This window comes from Rhinopithecus bieti, unplaced genomic scaffold, assembly GCF_001698545.2.
Source record: "Rhinopithecus bieti isolate Rb0 unplaced genomic scaffold, ASM169854v2 scaffold_7648, whole genome shotgun sequence".
NCBI lineage: Eukaryota > Metazoa > Chordata > Mammalia > Primates > Cercopithecidae > Rhinopithecus > Rhinopithecus bieti.
Window position 1 is genome coordinate 2,124,615 of NW_016805609.1, and position 13,040 is coordinate 2,137,654.

Genomic DNA, 13,040 nt, shown 5'->3' on the forward strand with positions numbered 1-13,040 from the left:
CATTTCAACTTTCAAGTATTCTTGTTAGAGGCAGGGGACCGAAGGCATATTAAATCAGTTGACCAATCTGACTTAAATCTTAGTGAAAAATTAACCTTGCCTTCCCCATGCAAAGACTGGCACTTTTTAACAGACGGTGGTTGCTGATTTTCCCTTTCTACAAACTGCGCCAGTTCGTTTGAGAGGATAAGAGGTAAAGAAGGAACAGGTTGCCACAAAACAATTATCTTGTCAGATGAAATGAGACCTCTGACCTGTGGACAACACCACCCCTTTGTCTAGACAGAAGAATCAGAATAATTGAAGGGCAAGTTTTCAAAGTGGACAAAATGCTTATTTATGTCTGGATGAATAGCTGGAACTTCCACTTGTTAAATATTTGGTAGTAATAAGAAGGTAAATTGGTTCTCATTTGGCTGATTAGACTCAGAAAGAAAGAAAGGTTTACTCTCATAGTGACAGCTCTGAGACCATCTAGGGCAGCCACAACCTCTGAGACCGAGTCTCAGAGCCAGCTTTGTGGGCATGGGACCAATACAGTCACGCTGTTCCGAAGGCCAGTGCTTAGGGTCCATTGCTGTGCACTTGCTGTCTTATAATTTATAATAATTTTATTCTTCAATTTGTGTTTAGTAAACGAAATTCAATGGGACAGTGGAGTCTTGAAGCTTCAGTCCACAGGTGGTCCCTGGTCCTACCTCCTTCCTGCCTCTCCAGGATGGGGAAGGTCAGGGTGGGTGTGTACCTTGCAGCATTTCAGGGTCATGATAAGGCAGCAGCCTTCTCTCTCTTGGGCTGGCAAAACCATGCTGTGTTTCACGGATGACTTGGCAGAAGTTCACCTGCCTTAAATACCAGCCATGTCCCAGTGTGAAGGTGGTAATCCCATGGCAGGGGTCACCCATCCCCTGAGAGTTGGGGCTGCCAGGCATCAGAAGGAAGGATTGATTTCTCTGTCCCTGCCAGGACCCTACCTTTTCATTTTGTACTGGGTTCCACAAAGTATATGGCTGACCTTGTCTAACCTGATCACCAACAGACAACTCAGTTCCATAGAGCCATGTGGGGCCTCAGAAGGGCTGTTAGATCCAGTGTCTATGTGGAAGATCTGTCTGCTTCTTCGAGTCTTTCCTTCCACTCTGAAATATTGTAATACACATATAGTATATATTTGCTCTGCAATATGGAGAAATTACTTAACTATTAAGGGCCGCAGTAGGTAACTCTGTCATGTAGGAATAACAATACTACTGTTATAGACATAAAACAAGTACTTATCATAGGTAAGTACTCGGCACTGCCAGGGATGAAGTAGATGTTCCATAAATTTTAGTTGCTATTATTGTGGTTATCATTATTTGCTATAGATTCTGAAAGCAATTGCACAAGTATTTTAATAGTATGAAGGACACACATTTTAACAAACTCGTTTGGAGTCTCAGTCTCCAGAGTTCTTAGGGTCTGTCAAATGCACTACAAATTTCCAAGAGGAGAAAAAAAAAAAACCCAAAAAAGGAAAGTCATACAATGAGAAGGGATCTTGGTTTTGTCCACCGTGATAACACACCCATGGCAGCTGTTCAATTGTTGAGGTACAACAGTGTCTCACTTACTGTTTTGCTGGAGTGAGTGGATACAGGAGGTTTACTGAAAGTGAAAGTCTAAGTATGTAATGTGGTGATCTACAGACCACAGATCTCTGTCAGTGATGGGCTGGTGTCATGGACCCACCCTCCTGCCAGTGACTGTCATCAATGCCATTCACTAGAACAGAGCTGATTGCTGACTTATGCAGCCTGGCACCCCTATGGAAATATTCTAACACATCTTTGGACTCCTGGGAAGTAAAGGAAGCTGTTTCACTACTCTGTCTTTGTTATTTGTGTAAGTAGTTATTATTTTCATAAACATCTTGAGCACTAAGTGTATACTTTTAGTTTTCTTTCTAATCTTCAAAAACATCAAATAAAGAAACTATGCCTGCTTTATAGATAAGAACACTTGAGGCTCAGCTAAGTTAAATGGTTTAATCAAGACTTTCTAGTTAAACAGTGAGAGAGTGAGGGTTGAGATCCGGTTCTGTCTGACTTCGAGATCATGCATCTTAATCGCAAAGCCTCTCTTTCCAGCACAGTAAGTTAGCTCTCTGTAGGAATAATACCAACAGCAGGTAGTGGCTCAGTTTTAACACCAGACAGTATTCTAAGTGCTTAACGTGTATTGGCTCATTTAATTTTAGAGACAGCCATATGAAGGAAGAATTACTATCCTCATTTTACAAGTGAGGAAACTGAGGCAGTAGGAAGCTAAGTAAACTGAGTCATATAGCCTGTTAGTGACAGTCAGGCTGTAAATAAAATGTAGTGTGGCTTCAAATGCTGTGGTCAACCAGCAGGCTAAGGGGTGAGAACTTCTAGAATATTAAAATGTTAACTGAAAAAGTTAGTTGGCTTTCTAAAATAATATATAAGATATGTGCATTCAAATGAGTGTCTTTCAAAGTATTTAGTCAAAATGTTTTTGCAATTTCTTTCAGAAACTGAAGCAAATAATAGTGATGATAGTATTAATAATATTAATAGCGCTAGATTAATTTTATATCTATTGTGTGCCCAGCACTATGCCAAGTGCTTTACATAAGTCATCTCATTTAATGCTTATGACAGTAATACCAACCATTTATACAGCAGAATAAAATTACTGAGGCTCAGAAAATTTAAGTAATTTTCTCTATGTCATAGCATTATATGATGGTTCTGGGTTAAACTTGTATTATCTAAATCCACAATCTACATTCTTCGCTTCTAAACTCCTAATACTAATACTTCACTACTAATGCTCCATTTTTAAAAGATATTTTTTAATGGTAGAAAACTTTATCTTCATGGAATAGACTGGACTTATAAAAAACAGTATAAGTTACTTATGACTAAGCTCTAGGTTTTATGAATTTCAGGTACTTCTGATTCATTTTCCATTAAAACTACCATTTGATGAAAATACAGACTGCTTTTCTCTTGTGATCTATACATTGTCTGAAATCAGTCCCCAAAAGACAGAGGAGTGCACATTTGCACAATGGCAGCATCATGGTCAGAGTCTCCTAAGGTGACAAGGTTGAGGGATGCTCTCACTTACAAGCATATTCATGCTCCATACCTGCCACTAACTCTTAACAGTGGAAATGATGAGCAGAGGCTTATCATATGCCTACTGGGCTAACCACACGAGGCTTGTAGGCACTATTCAAGCATCCTGTGAAGGCACTGGGTGTACCACTCTACAGTGATTCTTATCCAGCAAGCCACATCCTCATTTACAGCACTTTCCTTACAGGAAGACCTTGCATGACTTTTAACATGTGGTTTCAGAGAATCTACATTGTGTGTGGATCAATCTCATACTGTGAACAGTGACTATACTGAATTGGGGACAGTTAATAATCTTGTGTGAAAAAATGCATCTCTTAAGTGAGTGAGGAAGTTGACAGATTTCCATTTCCCTTAGTTTTGTATAGGCCAAGACTAACTCATTCTTTGTTTTCCCAAGCCTTGCTGGAGGTTGCAAATAGCATCATTTTTCTTTCTAAAATATAGTTCAGAACTGGTTTTAATTTAATATATAGCTCAGAATTATATTTCATAGAAAAGAAGTGTTAAAATAGCTCAGTCAGTCATTCTTGGTAAAGAAATTACTGCAGTGGCGGGGGTGCGAGGCAGGGAAAGGGGAAGAGGAGAGAGACAGGGAAGGGAGAGGTGAGAAAAGAGAAGAAAGAGGTGGCTTTATTGCACATTTTTCGACTGCCATTCATGTGAGGTGACTTCCCTTGTGGTCTGGAGTATGCTTCTTTAAGCAAAATTTCTTCTCCAGACTTAAAAACTCCATGACACACCTAAGATCAGCCATCTCCTGCTCCACCCTCAGCTGGTTTTCTCTCTTTTAACAGTTAGAAGCAAGCTTGTTAGACAATAGCGTCTAGAATTTTCATAATACATGCTAGACAAATTCTGTCAGTTAACTAGGAAGTGGCCCATGATGAAAGGTGAAATTTAAAAGCAACAACTCTTAGAAGTAACATTTGCATATTTCCTAAGTCTCCCCAACTCAAAAAAATGCTTTTTATGTGGACTCTTCTATTGAGAACATTATTGAGCACAGCTGCTTGGAGAAAAAGCACTTAATTTGGATGGCAATATTTCTCTTAGAACAAGGAAAGAAATAGGCGGAGTTAACCATTTCTACTTTGAATTAAGAGAAATGCTAGTTACCAACAGAACAAAACAGAAGTCTAAAGGCAACACATTCTCACCAAAGGGGTAAAAAAAGGAGTTAGAAAAATATGCCTTAATAGATGAGACCCAGAAAATAACATAATAAACAGTGAATAACTATAGAAAGCTATTTTAAAATAATTAATAATAAGAGTCACTGTGTCTGTAATTATTTAAAAGTCACTAATTACTTTAAAAATCCCAGGAGGAAATTTTCTTTTCCCCATTTTATAGAGGAAGGGCTGAGACACACAGGGGCAGGCCACTCAGAGCAGGTCACCTCGTCAGACCGTGGCAGAGTAGAGATTAGGCCCAAAGACTAAATTTCAGGCTCTTAACCACCCCTTTTCAGGACTTGAGACTTGAGATAGCACTTGGGAGCAACTGAATGGCTTTCTGATTACCATGGCTTTGTTGGAATGGCCGCCTCCTTGGAACTCAATGGTCCCAAAAGCATCGGTAGGGCTGAGTTGAGTGTGTTTGCTGATGGACCACTTTTCAGACTGGATGTCATTTCGGGACAGGCGACTTTCATTTTTCTCATTCTGAAGCACAGAGATACTGGGGGTGAGGCCAACATGTTGGCCTATCAGACGCCCACAGCAACACCTATAACAGAAGAGGTTAAAGTGAACCCCTGGTATTAGTCAGTATTGGGATACACACTTAAGGCAACCAGCTGGAGAATTCTAAAGTCTGTGCCAACACCTGTCAGTCAATTCTCAGGGAGAATTCCACCATGTGGCTAAATCAGGCATTGGTAAACTCAGGCTTTCCATGATATACGTATCTTTTCTTTTCTCCCCTCTACCCATTTTCCTTTAGCTGTATAAGCTGTAATCTGTCTCCTGTCCTTCTCCATCCACCTCTTTTGTACCTGGCATTTTGTTCAGGATTGGACACCTGCAAACAAAAGTTCTCTGGATTTTTCTACTTCACACTCTGCCCATCTATCAAATCTATCAAAGCACGAAGGCCTCTGAAGAGCTTTGAGGCGGAGAAGTTTCATATGCACATTTAAATGAGGAATCTCACTTATATGTGTGTCACAACTGAACATGTCTCTTCCCAATAGACATGTGCTGTCAAATATCCAATTCTGAGAATAAAAATCTGCAGGCTTAAGTGTTCTTGATGAAACAATGAAAAAATATTCATGAGATATTTGAAAACTTAAACTTTGCTCTATCATGAAAATGTCCTTCATACATTACTACTACTACTTTTACGACTACTAGTAATAATAGTTACAATACATAGCTGCCATTTATTAAAAACTAACAATTTAGCATCCATTGTATAGATGAAATATTGTAGTTTTGAAGGTTATGTAATTTGTGCAAGGTTACACAGACAGTCTCTGAGACTCTGGAGTCTATATTTTAAACTGATTTCTTAAATTGCCCATTCATAAAGGCATTTCAGACATATATACGCTACTTTATCCCAAATGCTTTTTATCTCATATATTGTTGATCCTAAGGAAGGTAAGTAGGGTGCTAACAACATGCTTAAATGGGAATCTGAAGGCCTACAGTTTAGTTAGGAATCTGCTAGGAGTCTTTTATTTAAGTCTCTTTCTTTTTTTCCTCTTGCAGAACATGTTGGTACAAACTAAGCATTTGGAAGAAGTACTTAAAAGGAAAAACCAATAACCGTAACAAAAAACATAATCCATTATTATAATACGGTGATTAATTCCTTCCACAATGCATCATATACTATAATGTTTTCTTTACAGGCTTATTGGATTACATAATTATATTATAGGCCTGAGCATACTCATAGTGTGGTGGAAATAAGATTGCTTCAAAGGTGTCCAAAAACAATATAAAAGATATTTAATTTGACAGTGTTTCCCTTGCAACAGGTCATGATTACTCTTGTAGGTTTTTTGTATAATTACTTCATGTTCTCAACACATTATAGACAGCGAGATTACCTATGGGGGTCTTTGGTGCTGGGTATGATGTGGACACATTCTCTTTTATAAAATGCTCTTTCTATCCAGGATTTCTGAGCCTGAAAAGAAAACAAAAAAAAAGAAAAAAAAAGGAAAGGTGAACATACTGTGAAATATTTTTAACTGGAAAGCAAAATTTCATAATCATATGAGACTAATATATCACAAATTGAATTGAAATTGTGGTTATTTCACACATAAACATAACAAAATCAATTACTCCCCATACCTGCTGATTAGGTTATTTAACATCACAATACTGAGACTTAAAGGAACTGACCATAATTTAAAAAAAGTTAGCAATGGAATCATATACAAATTCAGAATAGAAAGACAATGTTATTTGCAGAGAAAATAAATTTGGAGGGATAGAATAGTGTGTTTGTAACCTTACAGAAAACAAGTATACAGTAGTAGGAAGAAATGCATCTAAATAAGTATAAGATTTTCACGGCTGACACTTCCATTAGATTTTCCTTGTAGAAGGAAAGAAAAATGGCAAGAGAATTGCATAACTCAAAAGCCCTAATGTATCACTATGTTTTTTCTAATTAGCAGTCAGTGCTAAGTATGGGGCGGGGGCGGGGAGGGGAGGAAATAAAAGCATGAGGAAGACAAATGTTTTTATCATAGTCCAAAATTTTACAGGTAATGCCTTTGGAAAAAAGTAAGGTAGCACCATTTTTTTATGCACCCTACATGCCCTTCAGCAGAGCACATACAGCTTCTTAGGATGGGCACTGTTGGGTCCGTCCACCCAGAAGTCCTGCCACTGAGATTGGGTTCCCATATGGACAAAGGATGTTCCGGAAAACTGTACAATCTCTATTCCAAAGCAGTTGTCCATCCTGCATCCCTTCATGGTTTTCTTTACCAGTATTTGCAATAGCAGAGGAGTCTCCCATGAAATTCAACAAGCTGCTCAGAAGATTCCTTCTCTAAGCCTTTAAGATGGAAGTTGCTAGAGCAACCTGCAATGTTATTTCTACATGGCATCATCTTCTCTCTAATGCAGCATCAGTACTAAATTCACACTCTTATATACAGGACTAAAGCACAACTGAGCTGTTGATTTGACCTGTCTCGATGGTGTTAACTCTTATAAGCCCCCATGGGTTGAACGGAAATTAATCTTGACTCTGCCAATGACTCAGATGTCTATAAGCTGTGCTAAATTCTGATTGGTCCTCAGTAGTTCAGTCTTGTACCTCCCTCCTCTCTCACAAGGGAAGTCTAGGCAAGCATGTGGCACTGAAGGCAGTAATTGCCTAATACTCATGACAATGCACATTTTACAAGGAGCAACATGAGCCATGGTTGAGGGGCACAAACAAACTGCATCCTGTTTCAGTAATGGTCACTATCACGTGGAATAATTTCTGGGTGTTCATGCATTGTCCACATGAAAAGGAATACCCACCCTGCCTCAGAGACCCTCAGGTCCAGAGGGGCCTCTGCATTCTCACATGACAAAGGTAACATTTGCAGTTTTGTCTTTCAGCTAAACATGAAAATTCCCAATGTCTAATCTCAAATATTTTCTCTTCAAACAGGTAGAAAAGGCTAGTGGCTACCTCTTTGTAACAAAATGAGCTTAGCAGCATAGACAGCCAGTCTTTATCTTTGTAAAAAGCCTGTTCGCTAAACTATTCATAGGCCATGATTTTTCTCTAGACACTGAATACTTTCATTGATAATATCTCTTGGCCGAAAGAGGGTAAAATGTTCTTCACTGGACATTTGAAACCAACTTTTCCTACACTTTAGAGAGCAGAAAAAAGAGAATTTACTTTCCTTCTCTTTTTGTGTTCAACTTTGGCCAGCATTCAGAAAGCTCTTTTGTGGGAGAGCATCTGGGAATTTTAGAGAGTGCTGACCAATGCTCCCTGAGAAAAAGTGGGACAAGCCTTGCCGTGGGTAGAGCATGAGGTCTGCATTTAGAAAAAGTGGTGTGAGTGGGACTCTGTGACCCAGAGAAAGTTACATGATTTCTTTGATCCTCAGTTTTCCTCATCTATAAAATGGAGACAGAAGCAATATCCGAAATACAGCATTGCTATGATGATTTTGGGAGTACCATGCTTTGCTCCAAGAAGAGAGACCTGTCCAGGGTTGATTCTGGTACTAAAAGTTCAGATGAAGGTTCAGATGAGGGGACTATGAAATTACTCTAGGAGACCCAACCTAAATTGGTCTCCCTTTGTGTTGGGGATGATAGGAACCTACAAGCCCTGGCTGGCCACTAACAAGGTAGATAGGAAGGTTATTTAACATTTTGGAACCTCTTCTATATCACATGGATAATTCCAGCTACTTTAAAGAGTTGTAGGATAATCAAACCAGATGATTCAGATAAAGTACCTGGCATATGTAGTAGGAGCTCAACAGGTAATAACAATGAATAACATTCAGTAAGTGTGCATCATGTGCTTGGTCTTGTGCCAAATATATTAATACATTGTCTCCCTGGATCCCATAAGGACTCTGTGAGGCAAGTACTACTTTTATATCCATTTTACCAATGAAGAAATTGAGGCAGAGAGATGCAGCAATAAATTCTAAAGCCAGGACTTGAACTTGAACAGTGTGGCTTCAGAGTTCACACTCTTACCCACTCTGCTAAATTGCCATTAAAACATTAGATGTTATGGATATGACATATCCTTGTTACAGATATGCCCAGGAGTATCCTGGCCCAGTATCCTGGCATTTGGACAGAGCTGGCTCCCAGAGACAGGTCTTGGAACCAGTTCATCCTGCATCTTTCCCTTTCTCATTCTCCTCTTCTAGTCTTCACATGTGCAAGAATGAATACTCTGCTATGTCTTCTTCCTTTCTCCTTGGGGTAAAGGATGAAGGTGGGACATTAGGAAGACACCAGAATTCAAGAAATGGCTATACAGCAAAGAAATGTAAGCACAAGACCCCTCATTTAAGAATCTGTGCTCCAAAGACAAATGGATTAGACTTTTCAAGGACACCTTCTTTATTTCTCTTGCTCATGGATCCCATTGTTAGCCTGGAAAGCACTGGAAGTTTTAGCAGATGATGGGTGGTAAGCATTCCTACATATGGTTTGCCAGCCAGTTAGCGTTTCAGTAAAAAAATAATTTAATTCATGTGTAGTTTTGCTACTTAATTACCTTCTCAAAGGTGAAACGCTACATCATTGTTAGCGAAAAGATTGAGAATCATTTTTATTTCTTATTATTAGCAGATTAATCATTTCCCTTGCAAAGGCACAGAAAATTGGGAATAAAACAAAAGAGAAACAGAACATTAAGAAATTTCTCCATCATTCATAATTAAATTGGATTTTTTCATTAAGTATAATACGCAATAGAAAGAAAGCAGGTACAACACATGAGTTAGGAATTCTACAAAGTATCATGCATAATTACTATATTGTGAGCTTCCCTTTATCATGCTTTTATTCAGGTCTTTAGTGTGAACATTGAACATCAGGTATTAGATTTTTAAATTTATTTTATTGGAGAGGGCATTTTGACGTTTAATCCTGGTTTAACTTGTTTCCTAAACAAATTCCTTTTCATTGTTTGAAGGTTTTGAACTACTCTATAGGAAGCTTTACACTTTGCTTCAATATCCAACTCAGTTATCTCAGAACAGTTATCCTCAACGTTAGAAAGCATGAAATAGTTTTGATGTGCTATGTTTCTAGCTGACCGTTCAATTCTCTTTTAATACAAAACTTTAACAGACATCATGTCTTAAAATCTTTTCTTTTTAAATATGCTTTGGAAGTCTCATGTACGCTTAGAAAAGATGCCTTCTATGGCCCCCAGAAAACCTCTCTGTATATTCTTTTCTAAAGGTAGAATGCACATAACCATGACTGAGTTTGTGAAGGACTGGCTATTTTCTTTCTTGTCTTTCTGCATCATCAGTCGTGTGTGATGTGTCACAGGGAAGTGTTTTTCAAAGGCTAATAATTAAAAGACATCGTATTCAAAACAGAAATGAGGACACTCACACTGAACAAAGTATAATGATTACCCTCAAAGAATAAAGCAACTACTAATTTTGAAAGGTAAATATACAGTCAATACAACATCAAAATAACGGAAACAAAAGTCTGTAAATATTGCTTTAAGAAAATTAAGGCATTTCATTTAAGCAGGATTCAATGGTTTTCACAAAGTCTTCGCTACAAATGTTAGTCCTCAAACTACTTTGAATCTTCTTACTATGTACTCCCCACCAGCTATTAAATCAAGTTCTCCAGGCAGGAAGATTTACAAGCACATACACACAGGGTATATTAAACTCATTTCCAAAAAACCTTAGAACGTGCTGTTGCAATCTCTTCTTCAGCAGGGAAGCTTAACAGAAGGACAACCACTCAGACCAGTAATTGCAAGATTAGGAAAGAGTTCACTAACTTTATAGGAACAAATTACAAGAGAAGCTTCACCATGCTTCTCATTTGTCACCCTCTCGTTTCAAATGTATACCCTGTCTTCATCAAAAAAAAATCCCCAACCCAAAGGTACTAAATTCATATGTTCATTTTGCCCTTTCCCTCCACGCCTCCCTGGGTGTGGATCTTTGGTCTTCCTCTAGGTCCCCAGATCCAATACTGAGAAGTTGAACAAGAGAAAAGTTAGCCGAAATCATTTTACCTGAGCACTGACTCTGGGTGCTGGCAAAAGCAGTCCCCGGAGCAGCTCCTGTTGCTTTCATTTTGCTGCAGCTAGGGGCTGGTCATTCCGTTAATACTGCTCTTATGACCGCCCACTGGAAAAAAAAAAGTCACTTGTTCGGCTCTTCCCCCAAGAGACGTTTCAAGTAAGCAATGAACTTGGGCAGATTAGCCCCTTGGAATGTGCTGCTTCGGGATTAGCCTCACTAAGAATCCCATGGACATTCCCTCCCAGCCCTCAAACACCGCTTGATTTGAACATCTAATCTGACGCCAGAAGAAAAACAAATCCCTGGAGAGATCGGATTTAACTGGCACAGGTCCTAACAGGCTCCCCGCCTACCCCTCCCTTTTCTTTTCCATTTTCAGAGAGAAAGCTTGTGAAAGTGTGATAAGGTGTTCTGAGTTCTGAAAGTTCAACTTTGGAAAGCAAATCCTTCTAAAGAAACAGTGTATGAATGATCTGAGTGGTTGGAGCACACAAGAGGCATTGTTCCACCATCCCCAAAGAATGGAATGATAGCATTTCTTTAAAGAGAAACTGCTAAAATCTCTGAGCGTTTCAATAGAATATTTTGGTCCCTGAACACGAGCCTGAGAAGAATGAAGTTGGAGTTTGTCGGAGACCTTCGAGAACTTCTAAAATGTCAATAATAAAACTTGTCTGATCATACTTCTTATTCTCCTGCCCCTCTAGCAATCGCAAATGTATGATTAGAAACCTACAGTCCTGCTTCCTTATCAAAAAAGAGGTGAGCTGTGACCATGGTAGCTTAAGGATGCAGATCAAAAGCTGTGATGCCATGATATGTTTATTTGGGGTGGCCCAATGGAGAGATTCCAGCTGGTATTCAGTCACATAGAAAGGGCTCTTTCATATATCATCCAAGAGTGAATATTTTAGATAATAGTATTCTTGACTGGATAAGTGAACAAACTGGGGGAGAAAAGAACTTAAATTTCTAGAAGGCAAAATACTTTTAAAAGTGAATATATGAGCACTTCATCTCCAAAGGACTTTTCTCTTCCCAAACACAGAGGTAATTGCTAAGAGATGGCATTCTTCCCTTTTCTTGTGGACGGTAAATCTATGAGGGCAATGGGGCTTTGGTTTTCATTTTTCCATAATCCTCTGTCAAAACACCTAGTACGTGTCATTTGGACACTCAACAAGCATAATACTGGGAACCGAATGACTTGTTTCAAACTTGAATTAGGTCCTGAGCCATCTTTTTGGCCCTCTGCTCTTTCTAGGATTGATCTTCAAACTCCCACGTTTTCTGGTCTGTCACTTGCAAGTTTTCCCCAGAGAAAGAAACAATAAACTACCTAGTGACTTTCAGCTGGGGAAACATTATGATAAATAAGAACCAAATGAAACATCAGACTGAGTTTAACACATGATGGAGGAAGTCCCTTTGCCTGTCTTCAGGAGTTGGCTACAGAATAGCACGTGGTGACAGCCTTAATGACATATATACCCTTCCTTCTCTGCAGCTGTAACACTCCTAAGCTCTTATCCCAAAGGAATCATCAGAGATGTGAGCACACAGAGATGTTCACTGCAGTGTTATTTATAATACAGAAAAAGTGGAAACAAATGAAGTCTATCAATAGGAGAGGAATCAAATAAACAGTGTTTCATGCCATTTGGTGATCTTAATCAGGTTTCAAAAGACTGCTTAATTACCTAGAGAAATAAACATTTTCATGTTGTTATGTGAAAAGCAGGCCATAAAATATTAAGGGCAGAAAACTATAAATTTTAAATAGATACAGAGGTGATAGGTCGGAAACATTTTTAAGGTGGTAACTATGTAGCTAATTTTTATTTTATTCCTTTTGCCTTTCCATGTTTTCCAAAGTTTTCTTCTGTAATCATATGTTTATAGTCAGAAACTATATTTTATATAGTCAGAAAATACTTTTTCAACTGTCAAGCTTGACCATATGATAATAGGAGGTTATTGGGGATGAGTATCTCAGGAAGAGATGAAGCAAGGAGAATTAAGTAAAAAGATAGAGGGATTCAGTGGGGACGATTTGGAAAAGAAAGTTTTACAATGTGGAGGGTGAGTTTTCTAGAGAAACAAAGGGAGAAGAGGAGGGAAGTGGGGAAATGAGAAGCGGGGAGCTGGGTGGG

General features: G+C 38.7%; 1 protein-coding gene across 21 annotated transcripts in view; it reads right to left on the reverse strand.

The window, feature by feature from the left end:
* Positions 1-13,040, reverse strand: part of TRPM3 (transient receptor potential cation channel subfamily M member 3) — a 931,696-nt gene that overhangs the window by 323,445 nt on the left and 595,211 nt on the right. For 14 of the 21 annotated variants that reach the window (XM_017873090.1, XM_017873069.1, XM_017873076.1 and 11 more), the window contains exons 2-3: positions 6,214-6,293; positions 4,676-4,880 (exon numbers count right to left, since the gene is read on the reverse strand). In XM_017873090.1, the coding sequence (XP_017728579.1) occupies positions 4,676-4,880; positions 6,214-6,293 (285 nt within the window). Of the gene's footprint in view, positions 1-4,675; positions 4,881-6,213; positions 6,294-10,877; positions 11,107-13,040 lie in introns of those variants that run through there. The other 7 variants (XM_017873088.1, XM_017873087.1, XM_017873086.1 and 4 more) reach the window with 1 other exon arrangement.